The following is a 24601-nucleotide window of genomic DNA, read 5'->3' as shown; positions in this document are numbered from 1 at the left end:
TGAAAACTTGCAGATTGATCCTACAAGCTGTAACATGACAAGCACAAAAAAGTTCTCACCTGGCCTCAGTACCAGACGCGAAAATTTGATGGATTTCAAGCTCCTGAAATTAGAAGGATTTCCAAATTAGGAGGAGGAAATTGCGTTTACAAGGCGGTTGACTCCTTTATTCAGAGAGAGACCAGTAATTATAGTCAAATCTTTGGATGGAACTTGTTTATAGAATTCAAAAATCAAAGTGCAACACGTTTTCACTTATGTTAACTTTCTTTGCCAAGAAAGAACAAAACAAAGTTCAGTCTTCTATATATCTATGAACTTGTAAAGAATTTCCTTTCTCTGTTTCTATTGGATAGCATTAAGTTTATTTGAAAAAATGTTCTGATTTTTGACAGAATATGCACTGTTTCATGAATTCATTTAGCTTTATTACAGTCTTAAGCTAACAGATTTTGTTCAATCTTTGCATAAAATTAGCCTTTCAGATAATACTTCATTGCATCTAACAAACAGAAAACAGAAATGCAGTCCTCAAAAATATCTGTTTAAAGATTCATGTGAACATGATCAGGACATATTTCATGAAAATCTTTAACAAATTTCAACCAGTATCGACATTTCCCTTGCTCCTCCAGATTTAGTACCTCTACCAGATACCGCGAACAAGTCCCATTCAACTTTGTTATGATTACTGGTCTTGCTTTGAATAAAGGTCTCAAACGATTTGCAAAGAAAATCTCCTCGTTAGAATCTGCAAATCCTTCTAATCTGACAACCTTGAGATGATTGAGTTTGTTGATTCCACCCACTACACCTGAGAATTTTGTGCTTTCCATGTTATAGCTTTTAGGATCAATCTGCAAGTTTGATCAGCAGGTTATGAAGATTGTTGAAGAGTATCAAGCTGTGGCGAGAACTACAATTATATCATGAAAATCCAACAAGAAATATGTTATGAAAATGGAGAGACATACAGTCACATAGAGTCTTTCCAAGTAAGGACAGAGTTTTAGAAACCAAAGTAGGGCATTGGCATTGTCGCTCTCTGCTGAATGATCGATCCACCACAGCTCCTTTAGGTTGTAGAAATGAAAGTTGACATATAAAGAGGGAAATATCTCCCAGATCAATTCCTAAAATAAATGAAAAAATACAAAAAAGTACAAAGAAATCTTAAGTCATGAGCGAGTGAAAAAGTGGTTAAAGGTATGGATGAATTGATAAATTACCAGAACATACCTCAAATATCCATCTACATAGTGCTAGTGATTTAACACTTTGTATGCTTTGAAACATTGATTTAAGAACAGGTCTATCGATGCAGTTATGACCAGGGCCTTGTCTGAAATCGAGCATGGCGTCTTCCAGGCGGAATTCACATGTAAATGTATGGAAAATCCATGGCCGATGTGCAAACTGAAAAGAAACTAATCTACCTCGAAATTGAACAGAGCTTAAATCAAGACCCTCAAAATGAAGAGATTGCAGTTGCAGACAATCAAAGACAGTTAATTTTTGAAGCCTTCTAGCACCTTGTATATCTAAAGATTGCAAACCATTGCATTTTGCAATGGTCAAGCTTTTGAGAAATGGGAAATTCGACACCATAGAAGAAACTGCCTTGCTGGAAAGGTGGCCTAGTGATATAAGATCAAGAGCCTCTATTTCTAAGGTATAGGAAGATGGCTGGTGTGTAGGCTGTAGAAGACATAGCCCTGAGAACCAATCAATTGGCCATGGAAATTCCTCTTCTCCAGCGGAGAAATCAAGGCGAAGTGTATTATTAGGTGCAATGGCAACTGAGAGGACTCTACCTTGGCCAAAGTCAAATTGGAACCCCCAGTTGTTCCTTGGTCGATCGAGTTCAGCAAAAAAGTCCAAAAAGTTTGATACAGTAATCACAGCATCTTCTAAGGTAGGATCTTGCACCAAATCCATCAGAGCCTTTTTCCAGATGCCTTTCCATCGGGTAGAAAGGAAAGTGGTTTGAACTGCAGACTGGAAAGGGAGAAAGGAAATGATGTGGCAAAGGATGTCATCAGGTAAATGACTGATGAAATCATTAGGATCCAAGTTCCTGTTGAGAATGAATTATAAAAATTATTGTATGATCATATCATGTATTAAATTTCAAGCGAAAATAAGACCATGATCCTTAATAACTACTTAGCCTCCTCTTGCTGACGAAGGAGAAACGGAACATTGTGGCCAAGGATGCCATTAGATAAACTGTTGGAAGAACCAATAAGTCAACCCAAATTCCTGTTCTAATAACAAGAGTTGGAATTGATTTAATCATGTCAAAGGTAATTTACTGTTCAAATAACAAGAGTTAAAAGGTAATTTAAAACAACTTGACAATGTTTGTTAATGTCACGTCCCAAACTCAAGAGTTTTGTTAGAACACAAAAGACATTACATACTTACGAGATGAATCCATGAAAGCCAACAATATCATATATCTAAAATCTCCAAATATAACAACAATATAATTTTCCCAAAGATACAAAAGTTCTCAACTAGCTAACATCTCTTTACAAATTAAAACTAAATGCTTACATTATCCAACAGCATATGTTAATCTTGCCGACCAAAGCTCTCACCAAATAAGTCTAATTTCCCAAAAGATACAAAAATATCGAAATCTGTAAAAATGATAAAGATTAAAGGAATGAGTACAACGATTCAAGGTTTTTATTCCAAACTAAGCAAAAATAAAACTTTTCATGAGTTAATCATACCTTAACCACTTTTTTCTTGAATAGATTTTTCCTTTTTCTGTCTTTCTCTTCTTTAGGGTTACTTTCAGCCAAATGCCTTACCTGTTTATCTATTAGTATTAAATAGACGTTTTTTTTAAAATATAACTACTCTATTAGCCAAAAAGTCCTCCTTTTTATTCTTTCTTCATTAATAACCCAAGAATCATAATTGCAATTATAAAAAGTTAAACTGATATTTTATTTATTTATTTTTATATAGACTATAATTTAATAAATGCACTTACGAATAAAAAGTTATGATTTCTTTTTTCTCAATTACACTCGTAAATAACTTCTATTCCTATAAGAAATTAGACGATTAATTTTACTTAATAAAATTATAAAATTATTCTTAAATGTAAACAAATAGATTAATTTTGAATTGACGGTATTTGATCATTTTATTATAAAATCAACCCACTAACTCTACTCTCTGTAAGAATATAAGTTATCCACCTAGTGTTAATTAAGAAAACAGATATTCATAAAGTGCTAATTCAGGGATAAAAAACCATAAGATGCCATATGAAAAATTAAAAGTCAACGCAGCTTTCTTACCAGAAAAAAAAAAAAAAAAAAAAAAAAAAACCTCTCAAGTGTAAACAGAAAGCTAAGAAGTCAACACAGGTTTCTTGCAATTTTTTTCTGTAAATAAAATATACTTTGGTTCTGTCTTGCTTTCCTCTCTTTCCTCCTTGAATGCTTCAAAGGTTGAAGATAAAAAATAATAACCAAGACTAATAAGGTGCAACTCTGCATCCCAGGTGCCAAAGGAAGAAGGAACTCATCTTGAAGAGCTGGCTTAGATTGAAATGATAAGAAAATTGCTATAATTTTTATTGGAATGCAATATGAACTAATAACTAGAGAAAGCTTAAAATGAGGAATGTAAAAGCTATTCTAGGGTGCTGCACAATTTGAAGAATTTCTTTCTACACCCAATTTTTCTGTTGCATCAAGCTTGGAAATGGAGTCAAGTAGATTCGGAACTATTCATCTCCATAAGCTGCAATTATCCTCTAAAGGCAGCCATAATTCATAAAGCGATGTCCAACTGATAAGCCATGATCACCCTGCAGTCTTCTGCTGGTGGCACCTCAATCATTCCAGTGCCTGACTGAGGAGTCTTTGGCTGTCACCACCAGTTGAGCAGTATTCATTTGGTTCAATCTCATATGGTTTCACTTTACATGTATCAGCTCCACTGAAGCTACCTCAACCAACCGTTCTGCCAATAAAATTTCATCTTCCTGACCTAGGAAGCCCTTCAGTTTAACCATATTGAGATGATCCAGAGTTGCAGTATTGGCAACTCGATTCGAGTACTCCTTCCAGAAACTACATTCTCCCTTGCTTGGACTGCAGTAACTAGCAGGATCCACCTGAAAATCACAAGAGTTGCACAAAACAGCAGTTACCTTTTGGAAATTGCAGAAACTCAGATGCTTTCAAGAAATTGTACTGATAAGAATCTTACATTTATGACCAGCTTCTCCAAAGAAGGGCAGAGCCTTAGAACAGAAACCAAGGTAGCTATGCTGTGATTTTCCATTGAGCTGTCAATCCAACGTAACTCCTTTAAATTGTTGAAGAGAAAGTCTTTTCTCTCCCAAATGGCTCCAGCTGAAGATAGCCACTTTGAAATTGATACCTGGAAGAAGAAATTTGAAGCATCCACACCCACAAAAGTCAGCACAATCTCAGAGTTGTTATGAAGAAATTGAAGCAAGTAATAAATACCTTAAAAAGCCAGCCAGATATTGTAAGAGTCTTAACGTTTTTGACAGCCAACAGAAGGGACAAAAGATTTTCACAAGCAAAGGGATTGTAGCCAGGACCATATCTGAAATCAAGAATGACACACTCCAAGTGAGGAGAATATTTGAGCCAAAACCAAGGAAGTTGTCCCTGAAACACCAATTCCTTGAGGTTATATGCAAAAACATATACGTCATTCAGTTGTAAACACTCCAAAATAACCAAGCTTCGAAATCTTGAACCGGCTTCAATATAAAGTGATTGTAATCCTTTGCATTCAGAAATCTGCAAGCTTTCAAGAAGCTGGAACTTTGAAACAACAGATGAAACTGTTTCCCTAGTCAGCTTGTTCACTGACTTTAGATGAAGGACTTTTATACATGAAGACAGGTCAGAAATTGGGATTTGCGGATTGAGCTCTAGACTCCAGTCAAAATGGCTGAAAGTTTCCTGTCCATCAGCACAGAAATTCAGATGAAGTTCCTCCTTATCTTTGATTGTAGATAGAATACTGCCTTGTCTGAAGTGAAACCGGATTCTTCGATGACATGAAAGCTTGTCAAATGGATCAAGAAGCGATGTGATCACTCTTGGAACATCCTCTATTGTTCCTTGAAGTTCTATTGCTTTCCTCCACACATATCTCCAACGAGTTGACAACAGACTAGTTTGTACTGCACATCTGAAAGGAACTAAAGAAAGGATTTGGCAAAGGATATCATCTCTTAATCTGCTAATGAAATCATCATTCGTTTCCTCTAAAACAAGATTTCTGTCCAGAGAAAAGAAAAGTCATACCATCATGATCTTAACATCAAATAATAAAACTAGGGAAAAAGTAGAATCGATAGCTCCTTACTCTATTTGATTTGAAATTTCATTGATCTCCCTGGGCTGGTTCTGCTTCTTGTTTCTATTCTTCTTTTTCTTCTTCCTGAGTTTCTTTCCCATGATCAATTAAACTCAAAAGAAAATGTTTTTTGTTAAAAATTAAGCATTTCATTCATCATCAAGGGATGAGCAATTCCCTGTAAGAAGAGCAGTTAGCCCCAGATTTTAAGTTGCTATCATATCAACTTAAAATCCAGGCTTTACAAAAAGAACACAAAGCAGAGGTATCCCATCCATTCCCTATACAAAACAACCCCTTCCAACAGAAAACACAATATGCATGACAGATCCTAAACATCAATTCAACCAACATATCAAAGATCCTGTCGCTTCCAACCCAAATCTGATAAAATCATTATCAACAGAGCACCACTCAACTCATTTCAGCATCAGCCATGAGCTAAAGCTTCAATACAAAAATCAGCCAAAACAAATTCCAATTCCCAAAAGTCTCACCCAGACCATAAACAACCATACCTGTAGTGAAGGACGCGCACCTTGCAAAACTCAATAGAAAATGTTAGTGGTTGTTAAAGTATGTTTCTTTCATTGCCATAGACTTTCATATTTTATTGGACTGACCAAGGTTCTATAATTATTGAATTGGAAACTGTGAAGAACTTTCAGCCCTTTTGACTTGTAAAAGATTGGCTTAAAGGCCAAGTTTAAGCCAAGAAAATGCCATCAAGGTTGGAATGTAACAACCAAGTTTTTGGATGATTGAAACTATGAATCACCTCTGGCCTATACCCCAAATCCAAAAGGAAGAATTGGAAATAGAGAAGAATAAATGTACTGATGACTTGAGTAATGAGTAATGTCTTAAAGTAAGCAATATGGGCATGTCTTTTGATGGTACATGCCCCATGCCGGCTACTTTTCACCTACTTATGGCACTCCATTTTTCTCTCTTTTTCAAATAAGAATCAACCAAAGATGATGCATGGAGAAATTAGTTTCTTGACTGTTGGATCACTCTGTTTTCTTGTCTGCCTGTCTTATTCATATAGGAAATCAAAGGAATTGGAGATTACCCTTAAAGAGTTATTTATAAGTATCAAGAAATGGGACATTTGGCCTAAACCCAGGAGGAATCAAACCAATTTCATTAATTCCTGGGATCTGAACCTATGAACTTATAATCATCACTTTAGAAAATGAAAAATAATCTTACCACCAATCTAGAAACCCAAAAAATGGCCCTCTTGAACTTGATTCAAAGTCAAACCAAAATCCTCTTTCATACTCAATTATACTATATGTGAATTGAATCATATCTTTTTCAATTTTGTTCACACATGGACAGCTAATTTTCATATACTAGGACACGGTTCAAAGTAAGTGCCAAGTCACATCAAGTTCATGAGTTTTGAATTTAGGAAAACAAGCAGGGAAAAGGATTACTGCAGCAGGGTAGACATTAAAAGCTTTTAGAGCTTCTTGTTTAATTAATTATCAATATTCATAAGCAAAGTTGATCAGGCTCATAAATTTTTTAAAGACCCTTTTTTGTCTGTTTCTGAAACTATTGTTTTTGGTGCAAAAGAGAGAAGAACACAACATTAAACAACAAGAAGAAAACAGGAAAAGTAAGACCCAACTGGCCAGATTCCAACCCGGATATCCAAATCCAGAGGCAAAAACCCAGGTACCCATTTGTCCTGGAAGGGAAGTTTTAATTGGAGTTTGCAGATTGAGCTCTAGCTGAGGTGAAAATCCCAGAACTTTCTTATCCTCCATTACAGAAAATTCAGATTAAGCTCCTCCTTATCTTTAATCGTAGCCAGAATACTGCCTTGTCCGAAATGAAACAGCATTTTTCCCTGAGATGAAAGCTTGAAAATGGATCAAGAACTAATTTGATTATGACTCTTGGAACATCCTCTGCTAATGAAATGGACTAGTGTATGGTAACAAGCATTGATGCTGTAATCAATTGCAATGAAGGAGATGAAAAATTTGAACTCAAATCATTGCTTTAAGAAATAAAAGATTACTTACCAAAACAATGCAAGCACTTCCCATCCAAGAACCAAAGGTACGATAACAAAAATCCTTTCAATACTCCAAGATACAAGATTGAGATTATGGTTTCCTTCTTCTGTTTTGGTGAATGATTTATAGGTATAACAAGTGAAAACTTCTATCCTTTAGTGGTCCATGTGAGGATGTTTAGGACACAATTCATAGTGATTTTCAGCTCTTTTCTCAATAAATTCATATGGATCTCTCCCTTTCCTTAGCTGCTCATGTACTTTTATTAAGCGCCTCACAGTTCCATCCCACTTTATAATCAGTGGTTCTGCTTCCAATACCTTTTTCAATTGCTTTGCCAGATCAAACTCCTCTTCCTCATTTTCAAATCCTTCTACCATGACAGCCTTGAGATGCTCCAATTTCATAGACCTCCTGACCTTGATAGAAGACATCTTTATCTTTCCCGTGTTATAGCTCTTAGGATTGATCTGCATCATTAATCAGCAAGTCATGAAGATTTTGCAAGGAGTATCAGGAACTAATACTACAAGATAAATAATATTTTGGTGTAATATTTCCGTTATGAGTTCCATCATCACATCACAATTTGGTATAGTGCAGCGATTCAAGTTTTGGCTTGGAATTCCATGGCCAATATATGAAAAGTGAAGAAATTTTCACTTGGTAACATTATCTAGAAGGTCACAAGCAAACTTTGCTAACATATATAAGTGATATTCATTCTAATATTTAACTGCTAATTATATCATAAAATTGCAAAAACTTACAGTGATATAGAGCCTAGTTAACCAAGGACAGAGTTTGAGAAAGGAGATTAAGGCATTACTATTATATCTCTCCCGTGAATCATAAATCCACCACAAATCAGTTAGATTGCAGAGGCCTTTACCTAAAAGATATCGCTCTGGTAAGATCAATTCCTGAGTAACAAAAAAACAGAAGATTAATTAAACCTTGGTGCAACAATTTTGATCAAGGTTCTGGAAAGGATTACAGGATTCTGGAAAAAAAAAAAACTAAACTACTAGAACATACCTTAAAAACTCATCTACATAATGTCAGAGTTATGACCCCTCTTATGCTTTGAAGGATGAATTTAAAGCCATGTACATTGATGCCATAGTAGCCAGGGCCTTGTCTAAAATCAAGCATGGCATCTTCCAGGTCCAAAGGTGAATAATAATTTGCAGGAGGGTACGGGGAGTATAGTGGATTTTCATTGCAATCATTCTGATATTAAAAGACACAACTCTTCCTCGACATTGGAAGGAATTTAAACTGAACTGTAAATTGATATGCATCCTGATAGACTCCAATTGCAAGCAATCTAAGACAGTTAATTTTTTAAGCTCTGAATTACTCTCAAGTTGTATAGATTGTAATCCATTGCATTTTGCTATTGTCAGACTTTCAAGAGATGGGATATTGGACAAGAGACAAGAAACCATCTCTGAAGAAACATGACTAACTGATACAAGATAAAGAGCTTTCAAGTTGAACGCAGTGGAAAGAGATGGCTGGTGGTAGTAGTAAATTCGCTGGTTTCGCCCCAAGGACAAGCTAAATTGCCTTTGAGATTCTTGTTTCCCTGCAGAGAAATCTAGATGAAGTATACCTGTAGGTGCAATGGCAACAACGAGGACACTACCTTGATCAAAGTTATATTGCATCCCCCATTTGTCTCTTGGTTGAGGAAAATCACCAAGAAAGTTCAAAACAGCAGTGACAGCTTCCTCGTTAGTCCCATCTTTCACTAAAGCCATCTTCCATAAGTTTTTCCATCGGGTCGAAAGTACACTAATTTGGACAACAGACTCAAAAGGAAGAAAGGAAATGATCCTGCAAAGGATGTGATCAGGTAAAGAGCTGATAACATCAACCTTGTCACGTTCAAAATCCAAAATCCTGTCTCCAAAAAAAGGAAGAAGAAAGACTAATCTCAATTTCTGAGCACAGTTTCATTATGGTAAAGTCGTATCAAGACTAAAAACTCAAACAGAAACAAGAATACTCAGTTCTTACCTGTCTCTGGTCTTCTTGGGTTTGAACTTTGCTTTAACTTTCTGAAGAGCCTGGATTAGTTTGAGTTGTTTAGTGAATCTTGTTAACAAACCACTTCGGTCTGATCCAGGCATGGCTAGCAGCATGTCAAGCAGAATGCGACGTTTGATTATGGGTTTATCTCCATGTTCTGGTTTGATGAAAGAAATTTATGAAACTACAACCATTCAGGGTATTGACTTCCAGCTTTCTATGTAGAAGTCTAAGAACTTGCACAGAAAAAACTCCCCTTTAAATTCTGGCTCAAAGACAGAAATGAATTCCACACCAATCAAGCTCACTCTTAATTATACATCAGGACAATCTTTCTCTTTTTTTCAAATTAAAACCACCCAAATTTTTTCAATCAATTTCAATAGTCTGTCGTAATTGGTAGCATTTGATAGTAATTCTCAATTCACCACAAAGGAAGGAAAATTTAAAGATATTGGATTGTAATTTTCCAAAAATACGGTTGCCAATTTTAATTAGTAGCAAACTTTAGGGATGCCAATATAATTTACCCTTTTAAAGTGTTTCAACAGTATCCAGCTAACTTCAAATGCAAGCAATTGACTTGGTATAACGTATAAGGAATGTTAGCAAAAATCTCAAACGTCAAATCCTTTCAATACAATGCATGCACTTCCCATCCAAGAACCAAAGGTACAATAACAAAAATCCTTTCAATCCTCAAAGACACAAAATTGAGATTATGGTTTCCTTCTTCTGTTTTGGTGAATGATTTACAGGTATAAAAAGTGAAAACTTCTTCCCTTTAGTGGTCCATGTGAGGATGTTTAGGACATAATTCATTAAGATTTTCAACTCTTTGCTCAATATATTCATATGGATCTGTCCCTTTCTTTAGCTGCTTTTGTACTTTTGTTAGACGTCTCACAGTTCCATCCCACCTTATAATCAGTGGTTCTGCTTCCAATACCTCTTTCAACTACTTTGCCAGATCAAACTCCTCTTCCTCATTGGCAAATCCCCCTAACTTGACAGCCTTGAGATGCTTCAATTTCGTAGACCTCGTGACCTTGATCGAAGACATCTTTATGTTTGCCATGTTATAGCTGTTAGGATCGATCTGCATCATTAATCAGCAAGTCATGAAGATTTTGAAGGAATATGATCATAAACTAATACCACATATCTGCTATGAGTTCTATCATCACATCACAATTTTGTATAGTGCAGCAATTCAAGTTTTGGTTCTTGAGATTATTTTATCTTATGATTGAATTCCGATCTTTCTTATGCCTAATTGCTAAAACTTGAAAGATAAGCATTTTAATAGTTCATAAGGTTGCTATAATTAGCCTATTAGGCCTGGAATTCCATGGCCAATATGTGAAAAGTTAGGAAATTTTCACTTTACGACATTATCTAGAAGTTCAGAAATAAACTTTACTAACATATATAACTGATATTCTTTCTTAATATTTAACTGCTAATTGTATCATGAAAATACAGAAACTTACAGTGATATAGAGCCTGGTTAACTGAGGACAGAGTTTGAGAAAGGAGATTAAGGCATTACTGTTATATCTCTCTGGTGAATTATCAATCCACCACAATTCTGTTAGCTTGCAGAAGCCTTCACCTAAAGGGTTTAGCTCTGGTAAGATCAATTCCTGAATAAGAACAGAAGACTAGTTAAACCTTTGTGCAAAAATTTTGATCAAGGTTCTGGAAAGGATTACAGGATTTCTGAAAAAAAGTTATACTACTAGAACATACCTCGAAAACCCATCTACGTAATGTCAGAGTTTTGACCCATCTTATGCTTTGAGGGATTAATTCAAAGCCAGGTATATTGATGCCATAGTAGCCAGGGCCTTGTCTAAAATCAAGCATGGCGTCTTTCAGGTCCGAATGTGAACAATCATTGGCAGGAGGATACCGGTAGTAGAGTGGATCTTCATCATAATATTTAAAACACACAACCCTTCCTCGACATTGGAAGGACTTTAACCTAAACTGTAAATTGAAATGCATCCTGATAGACTCCAATTGGAAGCAATCTAAGACGGTTAATTTTTGAAGCTCTGAATTACTCTCAAGTTGAATAGATTGTAATCCATTGCATTTTGCTATTGTCAGACTTTCAAGAGATGGGATATTGGACGACAGACAAGAAACCATCTCTGAAGAAACATGACAAACTGATACAAGATAAAGAGCTTTCAAGTTGAATGCAGTGGAAAGATATGGCTGGTGGTGGTAGTAAATTCGCTGGTTTCGCCCCAAGGACAAGCTAAATTGCCTTTGAGATTCTTGTTTCCCTGCAGAGAAATCTAGATGAAGTATACCAGCAGGTGCAATGGCAACAAAGAGGACACTACCTTGATCAAAGTTAAATTGCAACCCCCAGTTGTTTCTTGGTCGATGAAGTTGAGGAAAATCATTGAGAAAGTTCAAAACAGCAGTGACAGCTTCCTTTTTAGTCCCATCTTTCACTAAAGCCATCTTCCATAAGTTTTTCCATCGGGTCGAAATTACACTAGTTCGGATAACAGACTCAAAAGGAAGAAAGGAAATGATCCTGCAAAGGATGTCATCAGGTAAAGAGCTGATCACATCAACCTCGTTACGCTCAAAATCCAACTTCCTGTCTCAAAAAAAGAAAGCCTGATCTCAATTTCCGAGCACTTTCAACAGACTAAAAAGTCAAACAGAAACAAGAATTATGAGTTCTTACTCTTTATCATCTTGATCAATTTCCTTTTTGTCTCTGGTCATCTTGTGCTTGATCTTTGCTTTAACTTTCTGAAGAGGTTGAATTAGATTGAGTTGATTGGTGAATCTTTTTATAAAACCAGTTTGGCCTGATGGAGGCATGGCTTCGTAGCATGTCAAGCAGAATCGGATGTTTGATTCTGGTTTTATCTCCATGTTCTGGTTTGATGAAAGAAAATGATGAAACCATAATCATTCGGGGTATTGACTTTCAGCTTTCTATGTAAAAAGTCAATAGAACTTGCACAGAAAAAAACTCCCCCTTCAAATTCTGGCTTAAAGACAAAATGGAATTCCGTATCCCTCAAACTACTCTTAATTATGACACAAACTTTTTTTTTTTCAAATTTTTCAATCAATTTCAATAATATGTCCAAATTGGTAACAGTAGGTAATGTTTTGGACAGAAATGTTGATGCCGGCGGTAATTCTCAATTCACCAAAAAGGAAGAAAAACATATACTGTAGCCAATTTTAACTAGCAGGGATGCCAAGATAATTTACCCTTTCAAAGTGCTTCATCAGTACACAGCTAACGTCAAATGCAAGCAATTTGACTTGGTATAAGTTTGATTCTATGAAGTTTCCTAGTGGGAGGTTCAATGGAAACCCAGTTGTTACGTTTGAGGGAAGTACCTATCATGGTTGCCAAAACCTATCCAGAGCCTGTATTATTTTAAATTGCAGAGAGGAAGCTGCAGTAATACCAGGCACAACCTGCTAGTCCTAGAGATCAAGTTCTTCAGTGTACATAAGAGCCTGTATTGCCACTTTCTAAAGCAGATGAATGAATGAATGAAAGCTTTGTAAACTTATAGTTCCTACATTATCAAATCATCCCCCTTTTTTATACATATGGAATTGGAGGATACAATTGTTTATTATTTTTCCTCTTCAATAATATATAATGAAATTACTATTTCAGCTAAAATTCTAGATTTTTTTTCCTTCAATTAAGTGTTCTTTGAAAAAAAAAATCTTAAAAATAAATAATAGATACTAAGGAATAAAAATTAGAGCTAAAACGACGTCGTATAACTGCTGCCCCCCTTCGCTTCAGACAACAAAAACCCTGTCTAGGGTTTTAGCCATCTGTGACTGTGAGGAGGGAAAGAGAAAAAAAATGGTATTATCAAACAAGAAGCTTAAGCAGAAGCTTAGGGCAGAACTGTTGGCAAAAAAAGTGGCCGAACCCGACGCTGATATCAAAAACCCAGATTCAAATTCGGAGGCCCAGTCCGTGAAATCTCTCCTAGACTCTGTAACTCGGAAACCCAGATTGTCGAAGCGAGAAAAAAGAAGACAAACCCTTTCTTTTTCAAAAGGGTCGAACAAGGAAACTGAGGAAAAGGGAGAGGATGTTGAAGAAGTAGAAGAAGAAGAAAAGAAGAAAAAAAAGAAGAGGAAGAGAGAGGAGGACGTGAAGGAGGAGAAGGGAAGGAATAAGAAGGAGACAAAGAAAAAGAAGAAGAACAATAAGAATAAGAAGGGGAAGAATGTAAGTGAAGAGCAAGGAGTTTTGCAGGTTGAGAATGGGACTGAAAGGTAATTTTGAAAATGCCCATTTGGTTAATTTGTTTTTTTTTTCAATTTTTTATTATAATTTTTCATACCAATAAAAAGTTTGGTTATTGATGTTTCAGTTTGCATTTTGAATATAAAAAAAGGGGGTATTATAGGTTTTCTTAAGCTAAAGTTTGCTTATTTATGCAAATTTAGTGTCATTTTAGATGCTAAGTTAATTGTGTCAGCATGTTACCGGTGTTGTATTTGTGTTATCAATTGTTTTCATTTGCAGTTGTAAAGATATTGGCATCTTTGTCGTAAATTAGTAAGCTGATAAGGGGGGAGGGGGAGGGGGAGGGGGAGGGGGGCTGGGATTGACCCTGAATGTTGCTTTTAGACTCTGTTTACAGCACCCAAAATGTTCTGTTAGAGAGAACAGGTTTATCTTTTAACTTAGTTGATGATAGTTGTCTTTTTATCAGGTATGGGATTCAAACTTGGAAAAGAACTTTTATTTGGTTCGCTTTTCTGTGATTTGGTTGTGAGATGAGTGTTTGTGTTTTCTTCTTTCTCCTTCTGCTTATAAATTGGGCTTTTATTGTTTCTTATGTTGTACCATCTTTATGCAGCCAGGTGAGGGAGGATGCTGCCACAAAAGTATATGTTGGAGGCATTCCATATCGCTATACCGAGGATGATATTCGATATTATTTTGAAGGTTGTGGTACTATACTTGATGTTGATTGTATGAAGTTTCCAGACACTGGGAAGTTTAGAGGAATTGCAATTATTAGTTTCAAGGTAACTATCTCTGATGCTTGTTTGTATACACTTATGAATGCCATATTTGATTGGGGCTAGATCAATTTCTAGATATCCTATCGACTTATGAGTATTATTATGACATGCTAGTACTTTTGAAATACCAAAGGAGCTGAGACTGAAGCATTTAACACTGTGTTGCATGAAAAAGTTGGCTCTTTTCATTTCTTGTGAAAATGGAATTTTCATATTAAAGAAACAAAAAAAACTGATAAATATTTGAAACTACTGAAATCTTATTGTAGCTGCCTCAGTATTGATACTAAGCATAAGGATTGAATTGAGTTTGTTGACATTTTTATCCTGTTTACTTCCTACAGACAGAAGCTGCAGTGAAAGAAGCCTTGGCTCTTGACAGAGCTGAAATGTGAGTAAATGTTATGATCTTCAGCCATATTTCTCATTATTTTTCATTGGTAAATCATCCTTATAGAACTTCTGATGTGTTCCTCAGGGGTGGAATGCAGCTAACAATTCAGCCCTACAAATCCACACGAGCCAATAATAAAGTAACTGGTTTTTCCCCAAAAATGGTGGAGGGCTACAACAGAATATATGTTGGAAATTTGTCATGGGATATAACTGAGGATGATCTTAGGAAGCTTTTCTCAGATTGTGATGTATCATCTATACGCTTTGGCATGGACAAGGAAACCGGAGAATTCCGAGGCTATGCCCATGTGGATTTCTCTGATAGTGTCTCAGTAGCCATGGCATTAAAGTTAGACCAAGAAATTGTGTGCGGTAGACCTGTCAAGATAAGTTGTGCAGTTCCTAAGAATGAAGTAAAAAGTCAATCAAGATCTCATCCTACAAGAACTGAAGTCCCTAAAAGTAATGAAGCACCTGCAGTTAAAGAAGCACCAGCAATTGAAGAAGCACCTGCAAGTAATGAAGCACTTACAGGTAATGAAGTACCTACAATGGGTAATAAAGCTGATAATGGTGGTTCAACTGTCAGCAGCGGTAAGTTGAGGCGAAGGACATGCTATGAGTGTGGACAGAAGGGCCATATTTCTTCTGCTTGCCCAAATAAGAAAACTGCAGATACGACCAATACAAACACAAATTAACTATTGATAGGAGGTTTTTTTCCCTATCTCCAAATTTTCAGCCATTTACATGTGATTCCTGTTATCCTGGCATAATCTAAAGTGTTATTCAATTGGTTAGAAGATGAAAAGATTAATGAGAAGAGATAGTTGTTTATGTCTTTCTCTACTTTGTTATGAATGCTGATTCGTAGACTTCCCTGAGGAATTCTTTTGGCCAAGGGAGACAGGTGAGTTACTTGTGCTTTGAATCCTCTTGATTCTAAATGCATGAAAGAAAATGAACCGAAATAAAGACCAGAGAAAACTCTTATTGTTTGCAGGCATAATTGATTATGATCAAAGCCAATATTCATTGTAACTTCCTTTGGAGTAGAATAGGTTTTTAGTGAATCAGATTCCCGATGTAACTCTTTCTGTGGAATGAATGAAACCTGGAACTTTCAATCAAAGGGCATTCCATAGTCTGACAGAAAGACACAGTGACTATGAAGCAAGTAGTACTATTTACAGACAGAATAATGGAATAATCTGGCTTTTATTTACTACCTAATCTTCTAAATTTGCCTAGATATACGTTCAGATTAGTGAAAATCTTGATCTGCTATATTGAAGCCGAATGAAAACAAGGGCAGGCAATGAATAGATGAAGCATAAATAATTCCAGACAGGCAAAACAGCTAGTCACGGCAAGGAGGTGGTGGCCATTGGCCGCGGTGAATCTCAGATTCTCATTACTGGAAACTCTTCTATTTGGAGCTTTCTGTGAGCTTCCACCATTGCAGTTTGCAAGTTCCAAACTTTAGTCAAACTGTCTCCATGTTTTCAGCATCATGGTTTCACGGGACTGGCTTTGACTTCTACATGTTGAAAAATGGAAATTTTGTCCTGATTTCACTTTGGTCCGTGAGCTTCTGGTAATTGACAAATTCTGCAAGGAACGTGCTGGCATTTGGTCCCACAAACAGGATCAACTGTCCTTGCAGTTGGCATAAAATAAATTATCCAAATTATCATCTGCATTACCTATCCTAATCAATCAATGATCTTCAAAGATTACCTCCTCATTTTAATCAATACAAATTGATCTTATATTAAGGGGGAAAAAATGGTTTTCATGCACTATAAAAGGAAGGAAAACATCCTTGGAGGGTGATTTAAGAGCTGAATTTGATCTGCATATTTGAAAACTTTAATCATTGCGAAGTGTGCCCCCTGCCCTCTATCAGTGCGAAGGTTCTCTATAACCAAAAATTTAGCATCCTCGAAGTTATATCAACTCTTCATTTTTGCTGCCAATGATCAAACATTCTTGAAACTGGTATAATATACAGTTTCTTTCTGTTTGCTAGTGGTTGTCTGTACTAATTTTCCAGGCTCTTATAAATATGCAGACTCCCACTTTTTCTCTCAGCTGTTCCCTTTTCATTCAATGAAACCTATTCCTCTACCTTTACCTGCCATGGAATTTCAAAATCTTTAGGCTTTATAAAAGTCAAAACTCTTGAATGTTCAAATGTTTTAGGTTTATTAGCAAGTTTCTCACCTTTTTTAACGACATTTGAGCTCGGTAAAGAGTTAGCTTTATCTTCTTCATGGCAAGCTATGCGAGACTAAGGATGGAATTACCAATGCAAAAGAGAAATCAAGATAGAGAAACTAGTCCTGAGAGAACCATGGTGTGGGTTGAAAGCAAATCAAACAAGGAGCGGAAAGTTTCTGTTGTTTACTACCTCTCACGCAATGGCCAGCTTGAGCATCCTCATTTCATAGAAGTCCCTCTTTCTTCTCCCCAAGGACTCTTTCTCAAAGGTAACAAATGGAAATTTCTCTTGGAAATCGAGTAAACTTTTATCTTATTTGTAATTACTTTTTGTTGCAATTTGCTCTATTTCACAGATGTTATAATTAGACTAAACAGCCTCCGAGGTGAAGGTATGGCCAACAGGTATTCCTGGTCTTCGAAAAGGTACCATAGACAAAGACTCTATCCTGTTCTTTTCACTGTGTTTCTTCAATGGAAATGACAGTTGATTCAACCGTGCTAATGTAACCATTCATTTCAGGAGCTACAAGAACGGATATGTATGGCAAGACTTATCCAAAAACGACTTCATATACCCTTCCCATGGCCATGAATACATTCTCAAAGGATCACTACTCCTACAAACTTCTCTAAGCTTTCGATCCTACGAAACAGTTTCTTCAACTTCATCAATCTCCAAAAATTCCTCTGAGACATACAGTTCAGGTGAAGATTCCAATGTTCCGGCGAAAATTAGAAGGAAACACCATTCATGGAGTGAATTCAAAGAGCTTGATGAACACAAAATCTATGAGGCCAGGACAAGCAGAGAATTTAGCAGCAAAGGCAACAATGTGTCAACACAGACAGATGAGAATGCAAGGCAAAGAAGAGTTGGGGGTGAAGAAGCTGAAGAACATCAAAGGGAGAATGGACAGCAGACTCCTCGACCATCTTCGTATTCAAGTTCAGAAGTTCCGGAATGTCTGAACATCTCAGCAGATATTAGAGATCAAAGTGTTGAAAATGATCGCCCGAGTGGAAGGATCAAGGCATCTGCAGTCCTAATGCAGTTGATTGCCTGTGGATCAAGAAGAGCCAAGGACTGTGGAGGCAATGCAAATAAAGGAATGAACATGCTGTTTCATGGATGAGGAGAAACACAAAAAGATCAATGTACCATGGAAATAGTCAAATGCCAAGGTGCCATGGTAAAAAATCTTTGACAGATTCATGAAGATGGGGAAAAATATGTACTCATAGTATATGTATTTCAATATTAAGCTTAAACTTTGAAGTAAACATAAAGACTAAGAATAGAACTAGGATTGTGACTATGTTCTTGATCATATTGGGGTGTAATTATATTCCAGCAATATCAATGTGACAGAAAGAATAGCATTTGGGCTTCAAGAAATACAGGACTTGGGTTGCTAGCCAATGAGCCTAGGCCACAGATGGTCAGTATCACTTAATGGAGTAGGGCCAAGCCTGAGTCCAACCCTTTTAGCTGGTCATACAGTTGATGTTCACATTGGTCGTGGTTGATGTCTGCTGCCGGCTAGGTGGCCAAATCAACTGTCTTTGCAATCTTTGTTAACAAAAAAACATTTTAATATTCAAATCTGGCATACTAAGGACCATTTGTAGGAATTAAATGAAATGAAGTTTTCTTGAAGATAGCATTTACTGAGATAATAGAAAGTTGGAAATTTCATTATTATTCATTAAATTGGAATTTGAAGAAAGAAAGTGACCATAATCATAAAAATATAATAAAAAAAAAGAACATTAAAAAACAAAAAATAATCTAAGAAACCCAATAGTATTAATCATAAACTCTCTTAATGATCGAATATTTTATGATAAAATTTCTTATTTATCATTATCGATTATGGAAAATAACCAATACATCATGTAACATACCATTTATATAAAAAAATAACAAAAATAAGTGCTAATAAAAAACTTTTAAATTGTACACAGAAAAAAGAAGAAAACTCAAAGAAAGAAATTCACCATGACCAAAAAAGGGCCAGAAACTTGTCCCACTCTTTCTTCTTCTACATTGCCTTAACTTTAACAACCAAAAGAATCACCTTATATCACTTGCCCAATGCCTGCATAGTAGTAGGACTATTGTCTTTGGTTTTCGTTTCCCTTCTCGAAGCCTTGTTTTTTTTTTTTTTTTGGGTTATTCACCATCTCTTCATTCAGCCACTTATCATTGCATGCGTTAAAAACCCAAAACAAACCAATATCAAAAGGCCAAACTCAATCTCTTTCCTGAGATTCCTTTTGATCTTTGTTGTTAGGCTCTTTCAAGTGCTTAACTCATCTAGGAGGGTTGTGTTCCTTTGTTGGGTATCTTTCAATGGGACCCATTAGAGGGTTCAAGAGGAGAAAGAAAGCAGCAGACAAGAAGGTGGTTGACCAGAATGTCTTGCCTTCTTCTGCTGCTGTTGCTTCTTCTTTGGGGTCTCAACCGCAGCCTTTGGATTGGTGGGATGAGTTCTCCAAGAGGATTTCAGGTATTGTAATAACATTCTTTTTTCTCTACAGTTCTCAATGTTTGAAGGCATTTGATTTTGTTATTTTCAGTTTTTATACATTGCGTTTCCTGCTGCTTGAACTTTTATGTTATGGTGTTTATGAAGGCAGTTATTGGCTTTTTGCTTAATGTTTAATGAAATTTCATGACTTGGGTCCATTTGGGTTTCGGTTAATTTGGTTGAATTTACATAATATGGCTGGTGTGGTGTGAGATAGAGCATTGCTGTTTTACATTCTTTGCAAGTTGCGAGCTTGAAGTTATATGTATTTGGTCTTTTGCTTTTAGCATTGCTGGGAATTTGGTTATTCTTTATATTGATACTACTTCCTTGATGTGTGTCCTATGCAGTGTTCCAAGAGGCATTTGTTAGGTTTTTCCCTTAAACTGTTTCTGATAAAAATTCAGATTCAGGACATTGGTTAAGAATACAGCTTTATTGAGTAGATTTATGCTTTAAGATCATTTGGATAAAATGCACTTTGTAAATTTTACTTAGCAACTTAGTATTAATATTAGGCTTTTGTTGATTCTATTCATCAATGGTGATCATGAAAGGCATTGTTTTTTCCAAGGGCATCAGAACATGAGTCAGATCCAGGTTTTCATAGTTATCAGAATAGAATCCTGTTTCAATCTTTTCTTTTTCTCTGGGCTAGGTAAAACTTGAAGTCTGAACCTAACATTTTCCTGAATTTTGATATGTGGATCTCAAAGGGTTAAGTAATGGGTCTCCCAAGCTATGTTTTAAACTATTACTCCCTTCTCTGGAAAGAATTTCGAGACATTTCTTGATTACCTTTTTTTTTGGAGTTGCAGACATAAGTTATAGGTGTTGCTTGAGTGTACACTGTCTCTTTATTGACTTGCAATCAGATGAGTAATAGCCCATGGTCAAATCATTATCTTATTGCAAAACATTTTGTCAGCTTTATTGAGAATTGTTTTTGTTTGTGCGAAGTAGTATATTAAGTGTTCTATGAAGAAGGAATAACTTTAGACACATTAAGTCATTGAGAGCATCATAAAACTAGGGAAATTACAGAAGCATAGACAGAGTGGTCTTTAGAAGCCATAATGACAAGCAATTTACTTTAGAACATTCTCTTACACAGAGCTTAAAAGCTAGGGACAGCTAGAGAGTTGAGCAAATTGTTTTGCCATAAGTATGATTAACCTGATAATTGCTCAATTTTACTGAAATGAATGGTTTTTCTGTGTTGTTAGAAGCAATTCTTATGTCTGCTCTACTTTAAAGTCACATCTACCATGTAATATTTTTTTGTTGAAGGAACCATGACTGCTTGTATTGATTGCATATGCCTTAGTGACACTGATGGTAGCTGTATAAAGTATAGGTGTTTCTTTTTCTCTCTTGGACTAGTGCAAAAGATTTTCACTCCATTCAGAGAATTTGAGGTTAAAGTATCATTTTGACTTCTCAATTTGATTTTTGAAGAAATAATTTTTAGAAGAAAATGAGTTGGGTCCTTTCTTTTCCTTTAAAGATATTTCATTCTTCTTACCTTCACTTTCACAAACTGAAACCAGAACATAAAAACCATGGACGAAGAATCCTTTTTGGTAGTCTTTAATAGGATTTTTGCATCCCAGCTGGTTCCTACATCTTTCAGCAAAGATTGCTTGCTTTGATCTTACCTGATCATATGAATTGTGCTCAGGGGTTGACCATGAACACCAAAATCCATATTTCCATATAAGTGGTACTTTTGCGCTTTTGTAATGCCAGCAAATGTGTTGTGCTATGATTTAGTTGCCATAAATTCTCTTAATGACTAATGTGTTCAGCTAAGCAGAATGAATATTGTGTTCTCTCTGTTGTTAATGAAAAGAGAGCTTGAGGATATATTGCCTGTAAATTGGTAAGAACATACTGAATTATCTGACTAGTTTCAGCATGTAGGGTGAAAATGAAAAAAATATGTGCACTTTGATCTTGTTTTGAAATTTTCCTTTTGGGGCATTTGATTTGAGATTACAAGTGCAATGTCATTGGTAGGAGATTGAGGTGGAACAGTGAGCATTATGATGAGTAACAGATTATAAAACAGAAATATTGAGGCTGCTATCTAGTTAGTAATTGATTTTCAGTGGTTTAAGCTAATGATCTTACATAAATATTTAGATCCATGAAATAGGTTTTTCTACTTTACCAAAGGAAAAGTTTTCTTTTTCTTTTATAAAAGAAATAACCTTGTTTTCAAATGTCACTTTTTAGGTACCTTATCTCAATCAAAGGATTCAAAAAGTTTTGAATCAGTTTTCAGAATTTCAAGAAAGACATTCGACTACATCTGTTCTCTAGTGAAGGAAGATATGATGGCTAGGCAATCAAGCTTCACTGATTTAAATGGCAAGCCTTTGTCTCTAAATGATCAAGTAGCTGTTGCTCTTAGAAGGCTTAGTTCTGGTGAATCATTATCAATCATTGGTGATACTTTTGGGATGAATCAATCAACTGTTTCCCAGATAACCTGGCGGTTTGTGGAAGCAATGGAGGAAAGAGGGCTTCATCATCTCAATTGGCCTTCAACTGAAGCAGAGATGGAACAAATAAAGTCTAAGTTTGAGAAAATCCGGGGCCTTCCTAATTGCTGTGGTGCAATTGACATCACACATGTTGTCATGACTCTGCCTACAATGGACCCATCAAATAATGTCTGGTTTGACCTGGAGAAGAACTACAGCATGATTTTGCAGGCGGTTGTGGACCCAGAGATGAGATTTCGTGATGTGATTGCTGGGTGGCCAGGAAGTTTAAGTGATGCCATTGTCCTCAGGAGCTCAGGTTTCTTCAGACTTTCTGAAGAAGGAAAGAGGCTTAATGGAAAGAAGCTAAACATTTCAGAAGAAACAGATATAAGAGAATATATAATAGGAGATGCAGGTTTTCCCCTACTGCCATGGCTTTTTACTCCTTATCAAGGGAAAGGCCTCTCAGATCTTCAAGTTGAGTTTAATAAACGACATGCTGCAACCAGAATGGTAGCACAGATGGCTCTGGCAAGGCTCAAGGAGATGTGGAGAATAATACATGGGGTGATGTGGATGCCTGATAAAAATAGGTTGCCAAGAATCATTCTTGTTTGCTGCTTGTTGCACAATATTCTTATCGATCTGGAGGATGAGGTGCTAGATGATATGTCTTTGTCCCATCATCATGACACTGGTTATCGCCGACAAAATTGTGAATCTCTTGACAAATCTGCCTTGATTATGAGAGATAAACTGTCTCTCTACTTAACAGGAAAATTGCCACCTTAAAAGTATTCTTCAGTTATCTCTCTAGCCGGCATAGTAATCTTTGATTCTTACACATGTAAAAACTGAATCTCCCTGGTACTTGTAATGCTCGTCATAGTTATCTAGCTTGACGGCAAAAGAAGTGAGTCCTGCATTATAAGTTTCCGTTCATTTACCTCTGTTAGTCGAACTGGAAAGTAGTATTCGAGCAGCTCATCTGTTTTTCAGTTTTGACAGTATAACATGTAGTCTATATTATCTGATATTCTTCAAAATGAGCAGGCATGGGTTCTTATTTCAAGCAGCCCTGAATATCTGGAAGCAGAAATTGAATTGCATCATGTGGAATATAGGATGATTTTGAGGAGTGTTAACTTGTTTGATTGTTTAGCATCTTTGTTTCCCCCTCCCCTTTGAATCTGTTGTGACCAAAAGAAGTCTAAACAAAGCAATGTTTCCTACAAGAGTTTACCTAGGCATCATATTAATGAGAACACAGCAAAAGTGCATCATTGAAAGACTTGAGCTTTGAGTTTTAAGTAATAAGAACATGTCACAATTGCAACATAACTTCTCCCAACTACTTGGGGTGGCATGAAAATGATATGAAATAAACAAAAAGATGCTTAAAAATTTATTTTCCAAAAGTTATTTCCATAGTTTACTGGTATCAACAACAATTACAATTTACAAGCATAATCCCAAAATTCATAATTAATTTTTTTTTTTTTTTAATTTAGTGAGTTTAACAGTCGCACGGCCATCAGCAAAAGAAAAAGGAAAGAAAAATAAGGAAAATTCTATTGATGACATGGCAGCAACAGATGCCAAGTGCATCAAACGGCATGGAAACAAACCGTAGAAGAGCCCAACTCCAACAAAAACCCCAAATCTCATCTTTTTGATCCAAAAACCTTAAAACACAGCAAAAGTTGCATCTAGGATAAGAATTTCATGGCAAATTTTGATGCCAAATCTCTCCTCAAAGACAAGAAGTTCTGGTTTGCTTCTTTCCTCATTGCTTGGGCTGCTGCTCTCCAGGTAAATTTCTTAAAAAAATTCATCTTTTAATGCAAAGTCGCCCTTTTTTATAGGTTTTTAATTTCTTAATTGCATTTGAATTTCTGGGTTTTGGGTTTTTCTTTTCTATATTTGTTTTAACTTTTTTGAATTTTTCGTATGTTGTTTGAAGGGGCATATGATGTGGATGCAAAGGCAGGACTCTTTCAGGCAAAAATTTGGTACACTAAACCAATCCAATGATGATGAACAAGAAAACTTGTCCCAAAGTTGAGCCTGTTTCTTTTAATCAAGAATCAACAAAACGGGGTTTTTTTTTTTCTTTTAATTAGAGAGAACATGAAGTTCAAGAAGATATGGTGGGCATATTCAAATCTGTATATAAAGTAGCAATTTCGTTTTCTACATGTCATACCACTTGAACTGTGAAATTTGAATATCTGAATTTCGCAAATTATTTTGCCCGATTTCTATGAATTGATTGGCATGTTTGTAAGTGCTGCTTTGTTTATGTTACTAGGGGAGCAATGTAGGATTTTTAGATGCTAATGTTTATATCATGCGGTAATGAAGATTCTCCAGTTAGAACTTGGAATAGGAACATGTGTATTTGTTTGTAAAGAGTATGTGCGATAATCTGAAATAAGATTGATTAGTACATGTGTAA

General features: G+C 35.9%; 8 protein-coding genes across 8 annotated transcripts; 4 read left to right on the top strand and 4 right to left on the bottom strand.

Annotated features, from left to right (window-relative positions):
• Nucleotides 1-512: 512 nt before the first annotated feature.
• LOC148760260 (F-box protein At2g39490-like) lies at nt 513-1963 on the bottom strand. Its single transcript, XM_088802707.1, has 3 exons — nt 1240-1963; nt 975-1133; nt 513-857 (listed from the first exon to the last, which is right to left on the bottom strand). Exons 1-3 carry the CDS (start codon nt 1936-1938, stop codon nt 546-548), a joined length of 1170 nt encoding a protein of 389 aa, XP_088658833.1. The 5' UTR covers nt 1939-1963; the 3' UTR covers nt 513-545.
• Nucleotides 1964-3546: 1583 nt separating this feature from the next.
• On the bottom strand, nt 3547-6518 carry LOC18586156 (F-box protein At2g39490-like). The gene is made up of 4 exons (XM_018129513.2): nt 5380-6518; nt 4503-5292; nt 4240-4413; nt 3547-4144 (listed from the first exon to the last, which is right to left on the bottom strand). The coding sequence occupies exons 1-4, from the start codon at nt 5469-5471 to the stop codon at nt 3944-3946; spliced, it is 1257 nt and encodes a 418-aa protein (XP_017985002.2). The 5' UTR covers nt 5472-6518; the 3' UTR covers nt 3547-3943.
• Nucleotides 6519-6591: 73 nt separating this feature from the next.
• On the bottom strand, nt 6592-9689 carry LOC148760259 (F-box protein At2g39490-like). Its single transcript, XM_088802638.1, has 5 exons — nt 9432-9689; nt 8445-9314; nt 8299-8329; nt 7413-7876; nt 6592-7234 (listed from the first exon to the last, which is right to left on the bottom strand). The coding sequence occupies exons 1-2, from the start codon at nt 9554-9556 to the stop codon at nt 8486-8488; spliced, it is 954 nt and encodes a 317-aa protein (XP_088658764.1). The 5' UTR covers nt 9557-9689; the 3' UTR covers nt 6592-7234; nt 7413-7876; nt 8299-8329; nt 8445-8485.
• A 371-nt stretch (nt 9690-10060) lies between these two features.
• LOC18507107 (F-box protein At2g39490-like) lies at nt 10061-12453 on the bottom strand. Its single transcript, XM_088810641.1, has 4 exons — nt 12157-12453; nt 11196-12066; nt 10937-11089; nt 10061-10542 (listed from the first exon to the last, which is right to left on the bottom strand). The coding sequence occupies exons 1-4, from the start codon at nt 12348-12350 to the stop codon at nt 10402-10404; spliced, it is 1359 nt and encodes a 452-aa protein (XP_088666767.1). The 5' UTR covers nt 12351-12453; the 3' UTR covers nt 10061-10401.
• Nucleotides 12454-13266: 813 nt separating this feature from the next.
• On the top strand, nt 13267-15731 carry PHIP1 (phragmoplastin interacting protein 1). The gene is made up of 4 exons (XM_018129511.2): nt 13267-13739; nt 14330-14501; nt 14843-14889; nt 14977-15731. The coding sequence occupies exons 1-4, from the start codon at nt 13318-13320 to the stop codon at nt 15593-15595; spliced, it is 1260 nt and encodes a 419-aa protein (XP_017985000.2). The 5' UTR covers nt 13267-13317; the 3' UTR covers nt 15596-15731.
• A 990-nt stretch (nt 15732-16721) lies between these two features.
• Nucleotides 16722-18516, top strand: LOC18586153 (protein SOSEKI 5-like). The gene is made up of 3 exons (XM_007009382.3): nt 16722-17386; nt 17474-17543; nt 17641-18516. Exons 1-3 carry the CDS (start codon nt 17170-17172, stop codon nt 18251-18253), a joined length of 900 nt encoding a protein of 299 aa, XP_007009444.2. The 5' UTR covers nt 16722-17169; the 3' UTR covers nt 18254-18516.
• Nucleotides 18517-19152: 636 nt separating this feature from the next.
• Nucleotides 19153-23252, top strand: LOC18586152 (PIF / Ping-Pong family of plant transposase). The gene is made up of 2 exons (XM_007009381.3): nt 19153-19630; nt 21890-23252. Exons 1-2 carry the CDS (start codon nt 19474-19476, stop codon nt 22933-22935), a joined length of 1203 nt encoding a protein of 400 aa, XP_007009443.3. The 5' UTR covers nt 19153-19473; the 3' UTR covers nt 22936-23252.
• A 411-nt stretch (nt 23253-23663) lies between these two features.
• LOC18586151 (hexose transporter) lies at nt 23664-24601 on the top strand. Its single transcript, XM_007009380.3, has 2 exons — nt 23664-23955; nt 24107-24601. The coding sequence occupies exons 1-2, from the start codon at nt 23869-23871 to the stop codon at nt 24206-24208; spliced, it is 189 nt and encodes a 62-aa protein (XP_007009442.1). The 5' UTR covers nt 23664-23868; the 3' UTR covers nt 24209-24601.

This window comes from Theobroma cacao, chromosome 10 (assembly GCF_053813885.1).
Source record: "Theobroma cacao isolate CCN51 chromosome 10, ASM5381388v1, whole genome shotgun sequence".
Classification (NCBI taxonomy): domain Eukaryota; kingdom Viridiplantae; phylum Streptophyta; class Magnoliopsida; order Malvales; family Malvaceae; genus Theobroma; species Theobroma cacao.
The sequence above is the reverse complement of the archived record's forward strand: the minus strand, read 5'-3'. Positions and strand labels throughout refer to the sequence as shown.